This window comes from Ranitomeya imitator, chromosome 5 (genome assembly GCF_032444005.1).
Source record: "Ranitomeya imitator isolate aRanImi1 chromosome 5, aRanImi1.pri, whole genome shotgun sequence".
In the NCBI taxonomy this organism is placed as follows: Eukaryota; Metazoa; Chordata; class Amphibia; order Anura; family Dendrobatidae; genus Ranitomeya; species Ranitomeya imitator.
Window position 1 is genome coordinate 461,126,254 of NC_091286.1, and position 22,532 is coordinate 461,148,785.

The following is a 22,532-nucleotide window of genomic DNA, read 5'->3' on the forward strand; positions in this document are numbered from 1 at the left end:
AAAGCGTTTTTCATTTCTTGGAAGGCTGACTCTGTTTCTTCGGACCACTTAACCATTACTGATTTTGTCCCTTTTAGCAGGTCAGTCAGAGGCGCAGCCATCGTGGCGAAGTTTGGGATGAACCTCCTGTAATATCCCACGATTCCCAGGAAGGCTTTAACTTGTTTCTTGGAAACTGGTTTTGGCCATGTTTGGATTGCCTCCACTTTATTGATTTGGGGTTTTATTTCTCCATGACCCACTATGTATCCAAGGTACTTAGCTTCTTCTTTACCCAAGGCGCACTTCTTCGGGTTTATAGTAAATCCGGCCTCTCTTATAGCATCCAACACCGCTTGGACTTTCTCCAGATGACTCTCCCAGTCCGGGCTAAAGATGACGATATCATCTAGGTACGCAGCAGCGTAGGCCTTATGGGGTGCAAGGACTCTATCCATAGCCCTCTGGAAGGTCGCCGGAGCTCCCTGTAGGCCAAACGGCATCCGGGCATATTGGAAGCATCCATCAGGTGTCGAAAAGGCCGTCTTCTCCTTGGCTTCCTGTGCCATGGGGATCTGCCAATACCCCTTTGTCAAATCCAAGGTGGATATATATCTGGCGTGCCCAAGCCTTTCGATGAGCTCATCAATACGGGGCATGGGATAAGCGTCGAACTTGGAGACTTCATTCAACTTCCGATAGTCGTTGCAAAACCTCCACTCTCCATCAGGTTTTGGGACCAGGACAATTGGGCTCGACCAACCGCTCTTGGATTCCTCAATGACCCCAAGCCTCAACATACGCTCCACTTCCTTGGAGATAACTTCTCGACGAGCCTCAGGAATACGATAAGGTTTCACATTCACCCGCACATGTGGCTCTGTTAGGACCTCGTGCTCTATGACCTTCGTGTATCCTGGCAATTCTGAAAACAGGTCCCTGTTTTTCTGGAGTAACTCCCGGCACTGCTGTTTCTGGGTCTTTGATAGCGTCTCTGCTATAGTAACCGCGCCAACCTCACCTTCTGGGTTGCTTAACAATGATGGAGTTGCTGTCGGCTCTCTATCTTGCCATGGCTTGATGAGGTTGACATGGTAAACTTGGAATGGTTTCCGTCTTCCTGGTTGGTGAATTTTATAATTTACCTCACCAAGTTTCTCGACAACCTCATATGGCCCTTGCCATTTGGCCAAGAACTTGCTTTCCACCGTTGGAACTAACACAAGAACTCGGTCTCCCGGATTGAACTGCCTCACTCTTGCAGACCGGTTGTAGACCCTGGCTTGAGCTTCTTGTGCTTGGAGAAGGTGTTCTTTCACGATAGGCATCACCTTTGCAATCCTCTGCTGCATCAGGGCCACATGCTCAATGACGCTTCTGTGGGGTGTGACTTCGGCCTCCCAGGTTTCCTTGGCTATATCCAGGAGTCCTCGTGGATGTCGGCCATATAGAAGCTCAAACGGTGAGAACCCTGTGGAGGCCTGTGGAACTTCACGAATGGAAAACATCAGATAGGGTAAGAGACAATCCCAGTCTCTACCGTCTTTCTCTATAGCTTTTCTCAGCATGCTCTTTAGTGTCTTGTTAAACCTCTCAACAAGGCCATCTGACTGGGGATGGTACACCGAGGTCCTCAACTGGGAGATCTTCAGGGCTTTGCATAACTCCCTCATCACCTTGCTCATGAAAGGTGTACCCTGGTCAGTCAGGATCTCCTTTGGCAGACCTGTCCGGGAAAAGACATGGACCAACTCGCGGGCTATGCTTTTTGAGGAAGAATTTCTCAAGGGAATTGCCTCAGGATAGCGTGTGGCATAGTCCAGGATGACTAATATATACTGATGGCCCCGAGCTGATTTAACTAAGGGACCGACCAAGTCCATGGCAATTCTCTCGAACGGTACCTCAATAATGGGCAGTGGCACAAGGGGGTTCCGGAAATGAGGAGTAGGAGCAGTTAGCTGACATGTAGGGCAGGACCTGCAATAGTTCACTATTTCCCGGTGACACCCAGGCCAATAGAACCTCTGCACAACCCGTTCCTGCGTTTTTTCCACCCCCAGGTGTCCACCCAAGATGTGTGAATGGGCCATGTCCAACACTTTCCGTCTATACGGACCCGGCACTATCAACTGCTCTACCAACTTCTCCCGTATTTTCGTGACACGGTACAACAACTCCCCCCTCAACAGAAAATGGGGAAATCTTGTGTCTGCCCCCGGCTCCTGTACCACCCCGTCAATAACTGTAACATTATTAAAGGCTTCCCTCAGAGTGGGGTCCCTATGTTGGGCAGTCCCAAAATTTTCACCGGTAACTTCTAACTCCAGAATGTCAGATGTAGGGGATACTTCCTCCTCATCCCCAACCAGAACACAAAAAGGAAAACTGTCTGCCTCTGGGTGTGGCGATACCCTTCCAGGGTTCACTGGTTCCCTGCCAGGGAGCTCAGAACCATTTCCCCACAAATCCCAAAACAAACAGAAATCCCGGCCAATAATTATAGGGTGCAACAAGTCCTGAACCACGCCGACTATGTGGGACTCAGTGCCACATGCCGTTTCAATGTCCACCCTGGCCATAGGGTAGTCCTTTGCATCACCATGTATGCACCGCACTCCGACCTTCTTTCCTGGGAGCAGGTGGAGAGGAAAAGTGGCCCTCACCAGGGTCACTAGGCTCCCCGAGTCTAACAGTGCCGTTACTGCTCGACCGTTCACCTTTACGGGACACGCTTGAGGTCCCTCGTTGGATGGAGAGTTCACACTACAGGCTGGATACGCATAGTATGAACAACGGCGTCCCATGCTGCAGTCCATCTGCTCAGTGGTTTGGGAACAACGGGCAGCTATATGTCCTGGCTTGTGGCACCTCCAACAAATAATATCACCCGTGGGGACCTTGGGCACCACCTCCCCCGCCCTTTGTGACCTTGGACGCACCACCCCTTTTTGGGACTCAGCTGCCTTCTGGGACCCCCAGTACGGCATGGGCTGCCTCCCGAAGGAGCCTTCCAACCCTTGGTATCTCTCAACCAGTCCGATCAGCTCGTCGGCATTCTGGGGATCACCCTGGGCAACCCAAGACTGTATAGGCCTCGGGAGGGAATGGACAAACCGATCCATCATCACCCGTTCTACCATCTGTGCAGGCGCAGAGGATTCTGGCTGCAGCCATTTCTGGACCAGGTGCAACAGATCAAACATTTGGGAACGAGGTGGTTTGTCCCGGTGATAGCCCCAGGAGTGAACTCGCTGTGCCCTGACAGTCAGTGTCACCTCCAAACGTGTGAGAATCTCGGCTTTCAATTTGTGATACTCTTTGGCATCCTGCAAGGTCAAATCATAGTACGCCTTCTGGGGTTCTCCCGTCAGGTATGGCGCAAGTACCTCTGCCCACTGCTCTGGCGGAAGTTTTTCCCTCTCAGCGACCCTCTCAAACACCGTCAGGAAGGCCTCAACATCATCCCCGGGAGTCATTTTCTGCAATGCGCGTCTTACCGTCTTCCGGACGTGGGTGACATCAGCCAAACCTGGGATTGGGGCGCTCGCCTTGCTCTGGATGGCGGTTGCCAGAAGCTGCATCTGCTGCTGATGCTCCTGCTGGCTCTGCTGCATCTGCTGCCGTTGCTCCTGCTGACTCTGCCGTTGCTCCTGCTGGCTCTGTTGTATCTGCTGCATCAACAGCCTGTTGGTCTCTTGCTGCCTTTGCTCCTGCTGTGACTGCATCTGGACCAAGTGTTTCAGCAGGTCCTCCATTTTCTCCGGCAATGCTTGCTGGCTTGCAACAGCCTTGACCCAGGACATTCAAAAATAAACTCACGTCTCCGCTGGGAACGCTGCTCGCACGTCTACCACCAATTGTAAGGATTTCACTCACTCAGCTGCGACGGCTGACACTCAGGAGACGTGTTCCTTTAAAGTTCACTGGGTTTATTGCTTCATAAACCATGTGGCAAATAACAGAAAGCAAAATGGGCCTTTGGTTCAGGCAAAGAAAAGCAAGTGTCCAGTTCATCCGGCTCAGTCCTGAAGCCGTAACACACTCAGGAGGGTTTCACCTCCACACATATCTGCTGTGTAAAGGATTAGCCAGTCTTATAAAGAGCTAACCCCACCCAGTAACCCATCACATGATTAGCCATGTGGTCTGACATTACCACAGGTCCTGAAACACATATACAAGATTATGTGCAGGAAAGGAATACTCCGGGCTACATTACAGCAACCAGGCACTTATGTGGCACATACCTCCCATCGACTACAAACCCTTTAGCCATGCTACAATATATAAAAACACAAACAAAGATTTACTTACACATAGGCATACCATACAAATAATTTTTGCACCTAAAATTGCGCTGTATGATTTCAACATGAGAAAATACCTATATCTGAGTGTATATTTCTATTTCATGCACAACTATATTTATCTCTCCACCTATGATACCATATCCTGTGTTTTCCAGAGTTTTAGCATTTGCTGGTGAGATTATATCATAAGCCAATGAAAGTCTGTTCTATGATCAACGTGATCTATGTGACTTCCTTTCTGCTTTTCTCCTCTTTGATGAATTCCACCCACTGTTAAAACCAATGCACTTTTATTTCACAGAGACATCTGGTGTCATTTTAGTCTGTGTCTGTACCTAGCTTCAAAGCTGGTGATCGTATATGTGTTTGGAATACAAAGCTTCCAATTCAGGACTTATGCATTTGGCGTTACACAGTATTAATTTTCTATTGCACATTAAATGTTTCAAACAGATTGGAAAGTTACAAAAAGGCGATGAAATGAACCCAATAAAAGCAATAAGGTCATATATATTCACACTGGATGCGACAGGCACCAAATTACCTCTGCATGTATGATCGAAGAAGTGTTATCCCTAGAAGAAAATACATCATAATGGAACAGACCATCATTGCCAGCCCCAGGAGTATCGCTCTGTCTTCTCCTGCTTTTAACGCTGTCACAGTTTTCCTTTTGTCCAGAAGGTCATGGTCCTTGATTTTTTGGTAGAAATTTCTGAAAATAAAATACTATTATTAGTTATGAAAAGATTATAGAAGTGTATTAAGCCAACTGAGCATAAATGAGTTACTGTTATTTTTAGTGCTATACCTTTCAATTCTTATTGCTCCATATATCTACACATGTGAAGAATAAGATAACAGGTGTTGTACATGAAAGAGACAAAACTTTGTCATTAAGATGCTAAATTTTTTATTAGCATTGCTTACTAGAATTACAGTGCCTTGTGAAAGCATTCGCCCCCCTGGAACTTTTCAACCTTTGCCTACATATCATGCTTAAAACCTAAAGACACCAAATGTAAATCGTTGGTGAAGAATCAACAAGTGGAACACAATTGTAAAGTTGAATGAAATTTACTGGTTATTTCAAATTTTTGTGGAAATTCAAAAACTGAAAAGTGGGGCGTGCAATATTATTCGGCCCCTTTACTTTCAGTGCAGCAAACTCACTCCAGAAGTTCATTGTGGATCTCTGAACGATCCAATGTTGTCCTAAATGCCTAATGATGATAAATATAATCCACCTGTGTGTAATCAAGTCTCCGTATAAATGCACCTGCACTGTGACAGTCTCAGGGTTCTGTTTGAAGAACAGAGAGCATCATGAAGACCAAGGAACATAACAGGCAGGTCCATGATACTGTTTTGCAGAAGTGTAAAGCTGGATTTGGATACAAAATGATTTCCAAAACTTTAAACATTCCAAGGAGCACTATGCAAGTGATCATATAGAAATGGAAGGAGTATCATACCACTGCAAATCTACCAAGACCCGGCCGTCCCTCTAAACTTTCATCTCAAACAAGGAGAAGACTGATCAGAGATGCAGCCAAGAGGCCCATGATCACTCTGGATGAACTGCAGAGATCTACAGCTAAGGTGGGACAGTCTATTCATAGGACAACAATCAGTCGTACACTGCACAAATCTGACCTTTATGGAAGAGTGGCAAGAAGAAAGCCATTTCTCAAAGATATCCATAAAAAGTGTCGTATAAAGTTTGGAAGAAGGTGCTCTGGTCAGATGAAACCAAACAATGCCAAATGATATGTTTGGCGTAAAGACAACACAGCTCATCACCCTGAACACACCATCCCCACTGTCAAGCATGGTGGTGGCAGCATCATGGTTTGGGCCTGCTTTTCTTCAGCAGGGACAGGGAAGATGGTTAAAATTGATGAGAAGATGGATGGAGCCAAGTACAGGACCATTCTTGAAGAAAACCTGTTGGAGTCTGCAAAAGACCTGAGACTGGGATGGAGATTTGTCTTCCAACAAGACAATGATCCCAAACATAAAGCAAAATCTACAATGGAATGGTTCACAAATAAACATATCCAGGTGTTAGAATGGCCAAGTCAAAGTCCAGACCTCACCAAAGTATTAAGTTAAAGGGGCCGAATAATACTGCACTCCACACTTTTCAGTTTTTGAATTTCCACAAAAATGTAAAATAACCAATAAATTTCGTTCAACTTCACAATTGCGTTCCACTGGTTGTTGATTTTTCACCAAAAATTTACATTTGGTATCTCTATGTTTGAAGCATGATATGTGGGAAAAGGTTGAAAAGTTCCATGGGGCCAAATACTTTCGCAAGGCACTGTAGTTCTTTTATATTCGCGTGTAGCTTTCGTTAGCATAGCAGTATATAAAAGAAAAGAGTCATCAGTGCTGATATATGTATTTGTTAGATAATGAACCTTTGACTGAAAGATTAAACCAATCATTCAGAAATTGTAAGGGCTCGACCGAACTATTGTTAATGTGAAGTGTCCATATTGATCACTGCAAACACTTTCACTTTGTCAGAATTTTATCTTACAGAAGCAAATGAGATCTGTCAAAAGATACATCAGTTTTTTTTTTACACAAAGGAGTCGATGATCCATAACTTAATGAACATTATAATATGAGTATTTTCATCACCTTGCTACCTGCGTGTCAAGAAGAAACAGGTCCATTGTTATTGAATTATTTTGGCAACTGTACAAATAGGACGCTGCCTCTTATTTTAAACATAAGGTTAACAATGTCTAAGAAAGCTTCATTGTAGGCTACATTCCAAAATAGGGTATTTGCTGTTGATCGCATCCAGTGGAGGTCCTGGTGTGATACCCACAGAGGTATATATAGCTCCAGATATCATTTAAAAAAAGGTACAGGGAAATGGCACATTTCATGGTTTTCTTAGAAAAGGGTAAAACTCACACCTACATCTACAGAATAAATTGACATTCTGCAGATCTCAAACCCACACAACCATCTCCTTTGATTTTTCCGATGCATCTCTTAACTATCAAGCCCACTAACCTAAAGCTAGGTTCACATTGCGTTAGTGGGTATCACTAACGCAATGTAACGGATCCGTTAGCGCACCCATTGACCGCAATGTATGTAACGCATCCCTAACGCATGCCATTTTTGGCATGCGTTAGCGATGTTCTGTTATTTTGTGACGGACCTCGAATGCTGTCTGCAGCATTTTTGGGTCCGTTCTCGCTAGCGCAGATCGGGCATCTACACTAGCGTGATTGCTAAACGCGATCCGTTTTTGGACATTGCGTTAACGCAGTCCGTTAGCGTATGCGCTAAACGGACTGCACTAATGCAATGTGAACCTAACCAAACCTTTGAGACTTTTCTTCATCTTAAAAATGTTAAATCACAACCTGAAAACAAATTTCTTCAGAGAAGGCTCTGACCTACCTTAACCTGCTGTTTGAAAAGCAGTTGAAATGAACATCTAAATATTGATTTGTTTTGAACCTCTTTAGGACTGAGCCACTTTTGGCCTTAATGGCCAACTTCCTGTCAGTTTATGCTGGGGATATTTTTTGCAGCAAGTTACTGACATTTTTGAAAATCTCTTGTACTGTGCAGGCACTGTAAAATGTAGCAGATTTTCTGCAAGCCAATAGTCAGCAGGAAATCCACTATGTTTTTGGACAATGAAGACTTTGCTTTAGTGTGTCCATAACACCTCCACACAACTGTAAAGACCTCTTCTCCCATAACCTGCTTCACCATTACCTATGAGAAGCTTTCCAACCTCAAATGGCAGTATACCATCTATCCACTTTACCCTATCACGTCTCATTTAGCCAGGACTCAGCCTATATCTTTCACCTATTACTAACAACAGGAATCTTCCCTTCTTCTTTCATACATGCAACAATTCCATCTTTGTTAATATGCCATTCTTTGACTCAACCCCTTTGTCCAGCTATCGCCTCCCTTCATTACTCCTGTTTCATTACACCCATGACAGGACATTAGTCCTGCCATGGATTTTAAAGATTTATTGTTTGAAGTGCTTCTGTTATCTTTGGGAGTAGAGTATAAAAAACCATGGATGAGGTTTTGGTCTGCCAATGTTACTCTATGCTCACTAAAATCGGACCTTAGAAGTTATTAGCTGTTTTTAAGAAGTAGAAGAAAAGGATCAGAAAGGTTTGGTACTACAACTTCATCTAACAACTACCACAGAATATATGGTCCTGCATAGAGTTAGGCAAATGTATTTAAGAAAATTTGAATTCTACTTAAATTTAAAAAAATACATATTTTCAAGAGTGAATTTTTCACAATTTGTGCCGTATAGAGGACCGGCAAAAGGTACAGTCCTCAGTGTCTTTTCATACCGTACCAGCATGATGAAACCCCCAGCATCTTGGCTCTAGGTTAAGACTTCAAGATAGGCCATCTCTGTCTCTGTGCATGTGCATGGTAAACCCACGGCTATATTGTGATGTATGTCGCAACCTTACAACGCACACCCTAGGCCATAATTTCCCTCCGTGGCTAGGCCTGGGCCTCTTGTCTAAAACTCAACATGGAGGAAATTACATTTATTATATTTCCTGCATCTTGCTCAGACTTATGCAATAGCAAATGAGTTATTTAAAAATTAACTTTTAATCTATTTCTTTAAGATATACTTGAGACCCTTTTGGGCTTAAAGTACTAAAAACAGTGCAGAAACAACTATACAGCCACTTGAACATATCAATAACTGTTAATGGCTCTATAATCTCCCAGTCTCCTATGTCCACTGTCTTGAGGAAACGTTCTACTCTGTCCTGTCCTTCACACCACTCATTCAAGCAACTATCACTTCATCCTTTCACCTCAAACTAACAACTTATCTTTTTTATTTCAATTCTAATACATATGGTATAGACTTTACTTCAATGGTTTTTCAGCGATTTTCTCAGCATAAGCTACTGTAGATTTCTGAAAAAGCTTTTCAGAAGGAAATATTACCTTAATTGAAGCTCAGCTTAGTTGTGAGAGTCAAGTCTGTCAACAAATTCCAGCAAAATTGAACACAGAGCTATAATAACCACCGAAACTAATGATCATCAGAAAATAAACAATTCAACAATGTAAAGAATTTCAAAATTGCTCAACTTTTCATGAAGAATACAACTGGTGAAACAAGCATTGAGCACGTCATCAATTTTCTAAGTAAATATATTTATAAAGGTGCTATTGACATGAAATTCTCACCAGATGTCAGTAACAACCCATCCAATCCACATAGGCAAATAAATCACCATGCATGTTTATAAATAAAGTTTTGTGCATTAAGGAGAAAGGACACAGGGAAAATATATTGAACACATGAAGATAGATGCAAAAAGTCATGGAAAGTCATTACACCATCTGAAATTTATCAGTAATTAGAATTCAATTCTGACAGTTAAAAAATTAAATCAGCTGGTTCAACTGATGGCCTATAAAAAGGTGTCTCATAACCAAGGTGCCACACTAGAAACATCTCATGATGGTTAAAACCAGTGAGTTGTTTCAAGATGTTTGAAATCTTATTGTTGCAAAACATACTGTTGGCATTAGTTACAGAAGAATTTCTAAACTGCTGAAGGTTTCAGAGAGCACTGTTGGAAGCATAATCCCGAAGTGGAAAAAACATCATTTCACCATAAACCAGCTACTAACAGGTGCTCCCTTCAAGACTTCAGACAGAGGAGTGAACAAAAATTACCAGAAGTGTGTCCAAGAGCTAGGGACCACAAGTGGAGAGCTACAGAAAGACCTGGAATAAGCAGGTACAATTGCTTTAAACAAAAATGTAAGTAATGCTATCAACCTCCATGACCAGTATGCATGCTCACCATGCAAGATTCCATTTCGGGAAAAAAAGCATTTTAAAACACATTTAAAGTTTTCTCAACAACATTTAGACAAGCCTGTGAAGTGCTGGGAGAAAATAGTATGGTCAAATGAGACCAAAATTGAACTCTTTTCATATGTCATAATACACACCTTGTTTGGAGACCCAAAATTACTGTATATCTGTGGCACCCCAGAGTCCAGTTGCCACGGTGACATTGCCTCCCTCTGAAGGGTGATGTCATGTCTGGAAGCAGGAAGAGGTCCCCATGCCACGTAATACTGTACACAGCATGTAACACGATTCCGGCTTCAGGCCAGAAAGGGGAGCTCTAGACCCAGCATCAGGGGAGCTGCTCTCTGTGGTCTGGAGGAGAAGTCAGTTTTAGGCTGCTAGGAAGGTAGTAGGAGAGAGAGGAGCGGAGACAAGGGCTCTGAAGAATTGTAGCTGCCTGAGAGCTGACCCCGGAGCGGAGCGCTGACAAGAGAATCGCCAGAGTCCTTGGCTGTGCGAATGCTGTATGCCCCCACAGCCGAATCTGGAGGATAGGGATTTGCAAGCTCCCTTGCCACACTGAACACCCGGAGGCACCGTAGCATACCAAGAGCCCAGAGCTGCTACTGAACAGGCAGTGCCCGTGATAGGCTTGCTCTGTCTACCATACAGGTCAAAGCCAACATGCAGGAGAGGGCTGCAGCTAGCTACTGGCAGCAGGGACCCAAAAATAGAGCGCAGCAGGAAGGCTTCCAACCACACCTGGCAAGGTGGACCCCCTGAATGCTTCCAGGCTAGCCAGACTCCTGCTGTTATCTGTAACTGGTACCGCGGACTGCATGTTCATCTACCAAGAAGTAAAGGTAAAGAAAACTGCACTTCTCTGCGTCCCTTGTTTATTCTCTTCACCCCAACGTTCACCACCACCTGAACTGACTGTTAAATCTGCCCTGGGGCCCTGCTCTACCCGTGGGGAGCTTTACCATCTTTGCTGCATCACCATCGTCCCCAGTGGACGTGAACCGCAGCGTCGGTAATCCCTTGCTGAACACCATGGGTATCGTCACGAATCAATCCCATATAACTTTTCCCCTTGTATTTTTACTGCACGCCCAGGGCCACGGAGTCGGGTCATGGCCCCATGACTTCCCCAAAGAACTGTCCGACCTGGTTCCGAGTACCCCACGGCCCTGATGGGTGCCACATATCACCCCTAAAACAACATAAGAACAGTGAAGCTTGGAATTGGGAACATCATGGTCTGGGGTTGTGTTTCAACATCTGTCACTGGCAAACTTCATAAAATTAAAGAAAGAAATGTAACAAGAAATTTTTCATAGGGATAGGCAGACCCGTGGATGTTCAGGTCTGTCAAGTTTGGCTGAAATTTATGAAAACGTTTGGTTAGGCTAGCCAAAGTTGATCCGGAACCATTCAAGTGAATGTGGGGCCCGAACATTTGGCAGTTCTCACGCTGTCATCTGTCTGACAGTATGTAAAACACCGGCTTTGGCCAGCGCTAACCTTACTGATGTCACCACTGATCACAACCACTGGGTATCACATTTCCCATGATGTCACACACAGGACAGCATGTGAGCCAGCAGCTGTGACAGATGGTGAACAGGTTACCGCCGGTCAGGTATCGGCTAATGGCTTTACTCTCATCACTGTTCACCTGGTCTCGCTGAGAGCATGCAACACTGATGAGAGTATTTACTAGCCTGCACATGTGCATAGTAAGAAATAGGTCAGTGAGATATATCATTAATTAGTGCAGTGCATGTGTAGCTTACGGTACATATATTTAGCTAATAAAGAAATAAAATAAAAAAAATGGATTGAGGTCCCCCTTATTTTTAATACCAAGCTGAGAAAAAACATGGAGCTTCCCAGGCTATTAATATCAAATCTGCCTGCATAGACCTTACTGGTTGTTAAAAAGGGGACCCAGAAAAAATGACATGGGGTTTCCCTTTATTTTAATAACCAGCACTCGGGCAAGCAGGATGATCCAGGCAAAGCACCAGAATTGGCTCATATAATGGACGTGCCTTTTATGGGATGGCTACAGGCTGCTATCTTTAGACTGGGAGAGGGCCAAATATCCACGGACCTTCCCAGCCTGAGAATACCAGCCCCCAACTATCTACCTTGGCTGGTTTTCAAAAATAGGGTGACTCCACACCATTTTTGTAATTATTTATTCAAATAATTAAAAATATAGTGTGGGGGCTTTGATATTTTTTATAACTAGCCAAGAAAAATCAGATAGCTGAGGACTGCAGCCTGCAGCTGCCTGTTTTACCTGCACTTGTTATCAAAATTAGAGGGGATCTCACGCCTTTTAATTCATATTGCCCCAGCCAATTACAGCTATGCCAATACTTGACATGGCTATGATGGAGCAGGAAGTGCCCACACAATAAAAGCTTGTTGATTGCCTTTCAATAAGTTTTGTTCAGGCTGCTGACCTGAACAGTAACACGGACTTCCATGTGAAGTCCTTGTCCAGGGTTTGTGCACGGAAGCTGACATCACCAACAAAGGTTTTGGTACAAAGTATTAAATTTAATACTTATAAATTTGAGTAAGGGTGTTTAACCCCTTCATGACCCAGCCTATTTTGACCTTAAAGACCTTGCCGTTTTTTGCAATTCTGACCAGTGTCCCTTTATGAGGTAATAACTCAGGAACGCTTCAACGGATCCTAGCGGTTCTGAGATTGTTTTTTCGTGACATATTGGGCTTCATGTTAGTGGTAAATTTAGGTCAATAAATTCTGCGTTTATTTGTGATAAAAACGGAAATTTGGCGAAAATTTTGAAAATTTCGCAATTTTCACATTTTGAATTTTTATTCTGTTAAACTAGAGAGTTATGTGACACAAAATAGTTAATAAATAACATTTCCCACATGTATACTTTACATCAGCACAATTTTGGAAACAAAATTTTTTTTTGCTAGGAAGTTATAAGGGTTCAAATTTGACCAGCGATTTCTCATTTTTACAACGAAATTTACAAAACCATTTTTTTAGGGACCACCTCACATTTGAAGTCAGTTTGAGGGGTCTATAAGGCTGAAAATACCCAAAAGTGACACCATTCTAAAAACTGCACCCCTCAAGGTGCACAAAACCACATTCAAGAAGTTTATTAACCCTTCAGGTGCTTCACAGCAGCAGAAGCAACATGGAAGGAAAAAATGAACATTTAACTTTTTAGTCACAAAAATTATCTTTTAGCAACAATTTTTTTATTTTCCCAATGGTAAAAGGAGAAACTGAACCACGAAAGTTGTTGTCCAATTTGTCCTGAGTACGCTAATACCTCATATGTGGGGGTAAACCACTGTTTGGGCGCACGGCAGGGCTTGGAAGGGAAGGAGCGCCATTTGATTTTTTGAATAAAAAATTGGCTCCACTCTTTAGCGGACAGCATGTCACGTTTGGAGAGCCACCGTGTGCCTAAAAATTGGAGCTCCCCCACAAGTGACCCCATTTTGGAAACTAGACGCCCCAAGGAACTTATCTAGATGCATAGTGAGCACTTTAAACCCCCAGGTGCTTCACAAATTGATCCGTAAAAATGAAAAAGTACTTTTTTTTCACAAAAAAATTCTTTTAGCCTCAATTTTTTCATTTTCACATGGGTAACAGGATAAATTTGATTCTAAAATTTGTTGGGCAATTTCTCCTGAGTACGTTGATACCTCATATGTAGGGGTAAACCACTGTTTGGGCACATGGTAAGGCTCGGAAGGGAAGGAGCGCCATTTGACTTTTTGAATGAAAAATTATCTCCATCGTTAGCGGACACCATGTCGCGTTTGGAGAGACCCAATGTTAGGAGTCGAGTTTCCTCTGCTGCACGGGGGGATCTCGATCCGTGTCTGCTGCGGTCTCCCATTCTGCTTCGGCCGCAGTGGGTTCTGTTCAGCGGAGGCGTCGCTCCCAGCGTCTCGCTGGGACTGATTCTGTGCAGAGGGTTACTGCTGCCTTTTCTGGCTCTCCTGTTGTACCCTGCACTGATTTGCGGCGAGCTGGCTTCTCTGGGACTAAGTCCTTATTTTCACACACTGAGCATGCCCAGGGCAAGGTCTCCCGTTGGAGATCGAGGGTCACATGCTCAGGTGCTGCAGCACATCTCATTGGCTCTCCTGACAGGTCTTGGAAGGGCAAAAGTTCTGTGGCCACTTCCTGTGCTGCAACTATATAAACTGCGCATGACCGCACGGCAATGCGCTAGTATTGTTCTATTATGATATATGTGTGTGTGTAGATGGATGTATGTCGATGGATGAAAGCTCCTAAATATCCCTCCCTAGAGTTGTTGTCTGCTCGCGGATGTTGGTAGCTATCTAGCGCCCGACTTATCATCTGCACGATACACACATTACAGCGTCCTCTTGCTGTGTCCGCCTGTACGGCGCCGTGCGCTTGCCTTGTGCTTTCCATACCCAAGCCTCAGTGGTTGGTGGCGTCCGTCAGTGCGACATTGCTCGCACTCCTGTGCATTATATATTTCCATTTAGTTTCCTTACACACCCAGTTGCGGTGTAGTGCCAGCAAGGGTCTAATCGGACTTCAATCCCAGTCGGGGTTAAGTACGCTGACTACTTGCTCGCGCTTTAGGTGCGGTACCGCGGTCCTGTGACTCAACAGGATTGCTCCCTTCACGCTGGGTGAGGTTGAACCCACGTGTTTATACTTTAGTGTACCGCCATATAGTCTGCTATTTACTAGCAGCAGGGTTTCTTCTGCACGGTGGACCTCGGACTGCGAACGCACCTTGTTCTATTCCATCTTGTACTTGGTGCATTTCGCCAGTCCTAACATAATACTAGCGCCAAGGTCTGGCTAGTAAATGGCGGACGATCAGCGTTTACAGCGGTACATCCAGCAGCTGCAGGGAAGGTTGGCGGCTCTAGAGCGTTCAACTTCAGCTGTGGATGTTACTGCTGTCGCTGTTCAGGCTGCAAGTGTGGCTGCAGCTACCTTGTCCACTGCCGCCCCTGTACCGACGCTATCTCGCCTGCCGCTACCAGAGAAATTTTCTGGTGATAGTAAGTCCTGTAGGGGTTTCGTGAGTCAGTGCTCAATACATCTCGAGCTTCTGGCCTCTCATTTCCCTACAGAGCGGGCTAAGGTGGGCTTTATCATTTCCTTATTGTCGGACAGGGCGTTGCAGTGGGCTACGCCGCTGTGGGAGCGTGACGATCTTGTGGTGCAGAGTGCTCCGTTATTCCTGAGCACTCTGAAACAGGTCTTTTTAGGACCTCGTGTCACCCATGATACGGCGCTCCAACTGTTGGCATTGACTCAGGGCTCGTCCTTGGTCAGCCTTTTTGCCGTCCACTTCCGCACTCTAGCATCTGAGCTGGAGTGGTCGGATAAAGCCCTTATCCCTATATTTTGGAGGGGGCTGGCTGACCACGTTAAGGACGCCCTGGCCACTAGGGAGATTCCCGCCACACTGGAGGAATTAATAACTATATCTACTTGTATTGACCTCCGTTTTCACGAGCGGAGGTTAGAGCGAGCCCAGTGTAGGCAGAGGTTTCGGCTGGCTCCCACCTTCGCCAAACCTTTAGAATTTCCAGTCCAGGCTCCTGAGCCCCATGAACCTAAGGTGGTGTCACGAGCGGGATCTAAGTCCCGGACCGCTCGTGCACTCCAGGTTTGCCATGTATGCCAACAGTCAGGACATCTTGCCACCAGATGTCATCAGCGGTTGAGGAAACGTCAGCGTCTAGTGGTAGTAGGTGGAGGTGCACTAGACACTGCGACGCTTGCCTCCAAATTGTCTTTCAAGGGGACAATTACTTTTGGCTCATCCTCCCACTCGGTAGAGCTCTGCGTGGATTCTGGGGCGGAGGGCAATTTTATGTCTTCTGCCTTCGCCCAACGTCACGCAATACCCCTGGTTATGCTATCTCAACCAGTAACGGTACGAGTGGTGAATGGGTCGACACTCCCCGCACAGATAACACATCAGACCATCCCTTTTACTCTGTCCATGTCACCATCCCATCAGGAGATTATATCTTTGCTCATCATTCCTGAGGGGATTGATGAGATCCTGTTGGGGATACCTTGGTTACAGTACCACTCTCCTCACATCGAGTGGTCCTCTGGCAGAATTCTGGGATGGGGTGAATCATGTGGGGGTAGGTGTCACCGAGAGTGCGTTCAGGTTGCTACTACAGAGGTACCCGCAGATCTATCCTCTCTCCCCAAGCAATATTGGTCTTATGCAGACGTGTTCTCCAAAAAGGCGGCGGAGACCCTTCCGCCCCATCGCCCCTATGACTGTCCTATCGATCTCTTGCCTGGTGCGGAGCCTCCCCGGGGTCGAGTTTATCCATTATCTCTCCCGGAGACGGAGGCCATGTCTCAGTACATTCAAGAGAATCTGGCAAGAGGGTTCATCAGGAAGTCAGTGTCACCTGCTGGGGCAGGGTTCTTCTTCGTGCAGAAGAAGAATGGGGAACTACGTCCATGCATAGACTACAGGGGTCTTAACGCTATCACGGTTAAGAACAAGTATCCTTTGCCCCTGATATCCGAGCTCTTCGATAGGCTTCGGGGAGCTAGAGTGTTTACTAAATTAGATCTGCGGGGTGCTTATAACCTGATTCGCATCCGTGAGGGGGACGAATGGAAAACGGCGTTTAACACCAGAGATGGGCACTATGAGTATCTGGTGATGCCCTTCGGGCTCTGTAATGCTCCAGCCGTTTTCCAAGACTTTGTCAACGACATCTTCCGGGATATGCTTTCCACCTCAGTTGTAGTCTATCTGGATGATATTCTCATCTTTTCTCCAGATATGGACTCCCACCGGAGAGATGTTGGCAGAGTCTTCGACCTCCTACGGGCAAACTCTCTTTATGCTAAGTTGGAGAAGGTTATGTTTGAGCAGGAGTCTTTACCGTTCCTGGGCTATATCATCTCCGCCCAGGGATTGGCTATGGATCCTGCCAAACTACAGGCTGTGATGGACTGGCAAGAGCCCCATTCTCTTAAAGCGGTGCAGCGCTTTATGGGGTTCATTAACTATTACCGCCAGTTCATTCCCCACTTCTCAACTCTGGTAGCTCCCTTGGTAGCCCTCACCAAGAAGGGAGCAAATCCCAAATTGTGGTCGGAAGAGGTCTCCAAGGCCTTCACTTCTATTAAGTCCCACTTTGCTAGCGCTCCCTTCTTACGTCGCCCCGATGTTGATAAGCCATTCCTAATGGAGGTGGATGCCTCATCCGTTGGTGCTGGAGCAGTCCTCTATCAAAAGGATGCTCAAGGTCGGAAGCATCCATGCTTCTTTTTCTCAAAGACCTTTACGTCAGCGGAGAGAAATTACTCCATCGGGGATAGGGAGTTGCTAGCGATGAAGTTGGCCTTTTCGGAGTGGAGACATCTTCTGGAGGGTGCACGGTTTCCTTTCCAGGTCTTCACGGAGCACAAAAATTTGGTGTATTTACAAACAGCCCAGCGGCTGAATTCTCGTCAGGCCAGATGGTCCTTATTTTTCTCCCGGTTCCATTTTACTCTGCATTATCTCGCCGGGGAGAAGAATATTCGTGCCGAAGCTCTCTCTCGCTCCCTTATGTCAACTGAGGAGGAGGAAGAGGAGCCTCGGCTTATTGTCCCTGCTGAGAGCCTGAGAACCGTAGCGCCGGTTTCACTGGAGTCTGTGCCTCCGGGCAAGACTTTTGTGCCCATTAATTTGCGACCGGAGGTTCTCTCTTGGGCTCATTCGTCCAGGGTGGGTGGACACTTTGGGACAAAATGGACATCTGAGCTACTGGCGAGGACGTACTGGTGGCCGCATATGGTCCGGGATGTCAGGGATTATGTTCTGGCGTGTGTCTCCTGCGCCAAAAATAAATCTCCGCGTCAAAGGCCAGCTGGGTTGCTCTATCCCTTGCCAGGGGCAGATAGGCCCTGGGAGATGGTCGGGATGGACTTTGTCGTGGGTTTACCCAAATCTCGCGGCTGTACCATTATTTGGGTCATCACCGATCATTTCTCAAAAATGGTGCATTTGGTGCCGCTACCACGGTTACCTTCTGCACGGGCCTTGGCAGCGTTGTTCATTAAACATATCTTCCGCCTACATGGTATGCCTGACAAAATTGTCAGTGACCGAGGTCCCCAGTTTGCGTCTCGGTTCTGGAGAGAGCTTTGTCGTCTACTCAGTATTGAGTTGAATCTCTCTTCCGCTTATCATCCCGAGACGAATGGGTTGGTAGAGAGGGCCAACCAGACCTTGGTCACATACCTGCGACATTTTGTTTCAGCCAGGCAGGATGACTGGGCATCCTTGCTATCATGGGCAGAGTTTGCGCTGAACAACGCCGTAGCCGACTCCACTGGACAAACCCCATTCCTCCTCAACTATGGTCAGCATCCACGGGTACCTGTGCCTATGCCCGTGTCTTCCGCAGACTCCAGGGTGGCAGACTGGGCTGTGGAGGCACGGGATATTTGGGACCGCACTCAGGATGCCATTCGGGCCTCTAAGGAGAGAATGAGGTCCTCCGCCGATGCTCATCGGCGCCCCGCTCCGACCTTTGCTCCTGGCGACTTGGTGTGGCTCTCCGCCCGTAACATCAGGCTGCGAGTTGAGTCCACTAAATTTGCTCCTCGCTACTTGGGTCCCTTCAAGGTCCTCGAACAGGTTAATCCTGTGGTCTACCGCCTGGCCCTTCCTCCACGCCTTGGTATCACCGACACCTTTCATGTGTCCCTCCTTAAGCCCGTATACATGTCCGGGTTTTCTGAGTCATCTGCCGAGACATCGGGTTCGTCTACGGACGATTTCGAGGTGAACGCTATCTTGGGGTGCAAGTGGTACGTGGCAAAAAATATTTTTTGGTGGACTGGAAGGGTTACGGTCCTGAGGATAGATCCTGGGAGCCTGCTGAGCACATTCGGGCTCCGCAGCTTATTGCTGCCTTCGAACGTAGCGAGGCCCAAGGAGGGGGGGGGCCCTAGGAGGGGGGGTAATGTTAGGAGTCGAGTTTCCTCTGCTGCACGGGGGGATCTCGATCCGTGTCTGCTGCGGTCTCCCATTCTGCTTCGGCCGCAGTGGGTTCTGCTCAGCGGAGGCATCGCTCCCAGCGTCTCGCTGGGACTGATTCTGTGCAGAGGGTTACTGCTGCCTTTTCTGGCTCTCCTGTTGTACCCTGCACTGATTTGCGGCGAGCTGGCTTCTCTGGGACTAAGTCCTTATTTTCACACACTGAGCATGCCCAGGGCAAGGTCTCCCGTTGGAGATCGAGGGTCACATGCTCAGGTGCTGCAGCACATCTCATTGGCTCTCCTGACAGGTCTTGGAAGGGCAAAAGTTCTGTGGCCACTTCCTGTGCTGCAACTATATAAACTGCGCATGACCGCACGGCAATGCGCTAGTATTGTTCTATTATGATATATGTGTGTGTAGATGGATGTATGTCGATGGATGAAAGCTCCTAAATATCCCTCCCTAGAGTTGTTGTCTGCTCGCGGATGTTGGTAGCTATCTAGCGCCCGACTTATCATCTGCACGATACACACATTACAGCGTCCTCTTGCTGTGTCCGCCTGTGCGGCGCTGTGCGCTTGCCTTGTGCTTTCCATACCCAAGCCTCAGTGGTTGGTGGCGTCCGTCAGTGCGACATTGCTCGCACTCCTGTGCATTATATATTTCCATTTAGTTTCCTTACACACCCAGTTGCGGTGTAGTGCCAGCAAGGGTCTAATCGGACTTCAATCCCAGTCGGGGTTAAGTACGCTGACTACTTGCTCGCGCTTTAGGTGCGGTACCGCGGTCCTGTGACTCAACAGGATTGCTCCCTTCACGCTGGGTGAGGTTGAACCCACAAGTTTATACTTTAGTTTACCGCCATATAGTCTGCTATTTACTAGCAGCAGGGTTTCTCCTGCACGGTGGACCTCGGACTGCGAACGCACCTTGTTCTATTCCATCTTGTACTTGGTGCATTCCGCCAGTCCTAACACCCTGTGTGCCTAAACATTGGCGCTCCCCCACAAGTGACCCCATTTTGGAAACTAGACCCCCCAAGGAACTTATCTAGATGCCTAGTGAGCACTTTAAACCCTCAGGTGCTTCACAAATTGATCTGTAAAAATGAAAAAGTACTTTTTTTTCACACAAAAAATTCTTTTCGCCTCAATTTTTTCATTTTCACATGGGCAATAGGATAAAATGGATCATAACATTTGTTGGGCAATTTCTCCCGAGTACGCCGATACCTCATATGTGGGGGTAAACCACTGTTTGGGCACATGGCAGGGCTCGGAAGGGAAGGCGCGCCATTTGACTTTTTGAATGGAAAATTAGCTCCAATTGTTAGCGGACACCATGTCGCGTTTGGAGAGCCCCTGTGTGCCTAAACATTGGAGATCCCCCACAAGTTACCCCATTTTGGAAACTAGACCCCCCAAGGAACTTATCTAGATGCATATTGAGCACTTTAAACCACCAGGTGCTTCACAGAAGTTTATAATGCAGAGCCATGAAAATAAAAAACAATTTTTTTTTCCTCAAAAATGATTTTTTAGCCTGGAATTTCCTATTTTGCCAAGGGTAATAGGAGAAATTGGACCCCAAATATTGTTGTCCAGTTTGTCCTTAGTACGCTGATACCCCATATGTGGGGGTAAACCACTGTTTAGGCGCACGGCAGGGCTCGGAAGGGAAGGCACGCCATTTGGCTTTTTAAATGGAAAATTAGCTCCAATCATTAGCGGACACCATGTCACGTTTGGAGAGCCCCTGTGTGCCTAAACATTGGAGATCCCCCAGAAATGACCCCATTTTGGAAACTAGACCCCCAAAGGAACTAATCTAGATGTGTGGTGAGGACTTTGAACCCCCAAGTGCTTCACAGAAGTTTATAACGCAGAGCCATGAAAATAAAAAAAAAAAAATATTTTCTCAAAAATGATCTTTTAGCCTGCAATTTTTCATTTTCCCAAGGGTAACAGGAGAAATTTGACCCCAAAAGTTGTTGTCAAGTTTCTCCTGAGTACGCAGATACCCCATATGTGGGGGTAAACCACTGTTTGGGCACATGCCGGGGCTCGGAAGTGAAGTAGTGACGTTTTGAAATGCAGACTTTGATGGAATGCTCTGTGGGCGTCACGTTGCGTTTGCAGAGCCCCTGATGTGGCTTAACAGTAGAAACCCCCCACAAGTGACCCCATTTTGGAAACTAGACCCCGAAAGGAACTTATCTAGATGTGTGGTGAGCACTTTGAACCCCCAAGTGCTTCACAGAAGTTTATAATGCAGAGCCGTGAAAATAATAAATACGTTTTCTTTCCTCAAAAATAATTATTTAGCCCAGAGTTTTTTAATTTTCCCAAGGGTAACAGGAGAAATTTGACCCCAATATTTGTTGTCCAGTTTCTCCTGAGTACGGTGATACCCCATATGTGGGAGTAAACTACTGTTTGGGCACATGCCGGGGCTCGGAATTGAAGTAGTGACGTTTTGAAATGCAGACTTTGATGGAATGCTCTGCGGGCGTCACGTTGCGTTTGCAGAGCCCCTGATGTGGCTAAACAGTAGAAACCCCCCACAAGTGACCCCATTTTAGAAACTAGACCCCGAAAGGAACTTATCTAGATGTGTGGTGAGCACTTTGAACCCCCAAGTGCTTCATAGAAGTTTATAATGCAGAACCGTGAAAATAATAAATACGTTTTCTTTCCTCAAAAATAATTATTTAGCCCAGAATTTTTTATTTTCCCAAGGGTTACAGGAGAAATTGGACCCCAAAAGTTGTTGTCCAGTTTCTCCTGAGTACGCTGATACCCCATGTGTGGAGGTAAACCACTGTTTGGGCACACGTCGGGGCTCAGAAGGGAAGTAGTGACTTTTGAAATGCAGAATTTGATGGAATGGTCTACGGGCATCACGTTGCGTTTGCTGAGCCCCTGGTGTTCCTAAACAGTAGAAACCCCCCACAAGTGACCCCATTTTAGAAACTAGACCCCCCAAGGAACTTATCTAGATATGTGGTGAGCACTTTGAACCCCCAAGTGCTTCACAGACGTTTACAACGCAGAGCCGTGAAAATAAAAAATAATTTTTCTTTCCTCAAAAATGATGTTTTAGCAAGCATTTTTTTATTTTCACAAGGGTAATAGGATAAATTGGACCCCAGTATTTGTTGCGCAGTTTATCCTGAGTATGCTGGTATCCCATATGTGGGGGTAAACCACTGTTTGGGCACACGTCGGGGCTCGGAATTGAGGGAGCACCATTTGACTTTTTGAATACGAGATTGGCTGGAATCAATGGTGGCGCCATGTTGCGTTTGGAGACCCCTGATGTGCCTAAACAGTGGAAACCCCTCAATTCTACCTCCAGCAC

General features: G+C 46.1%; 1 protein-coding gene across 1 annotated transcript in view; it reads right to left on the minus strand.

Annotated features, from left to right (window-relative positions):
* KCNMB2 (potassium calcium-activated channel subfamily M regulatory beta subunit 2) overlaps positions 1-22,532 on the minus strand; it is a 611,704-nt gene that overhangs the window by 159,044 nt on the left and 430,128 nt on the right. The window contains exon 3 of the mRNA XM_069727285.1: positions 4,837-5,007. Within this exon, the coding sequence (XP_069583386.1) occupies positions 4,837-5,007 (171 nt within the window). The remainder of the gene's footprint in view (positions 1-4,836; positions 5,008-22,532) is intronic.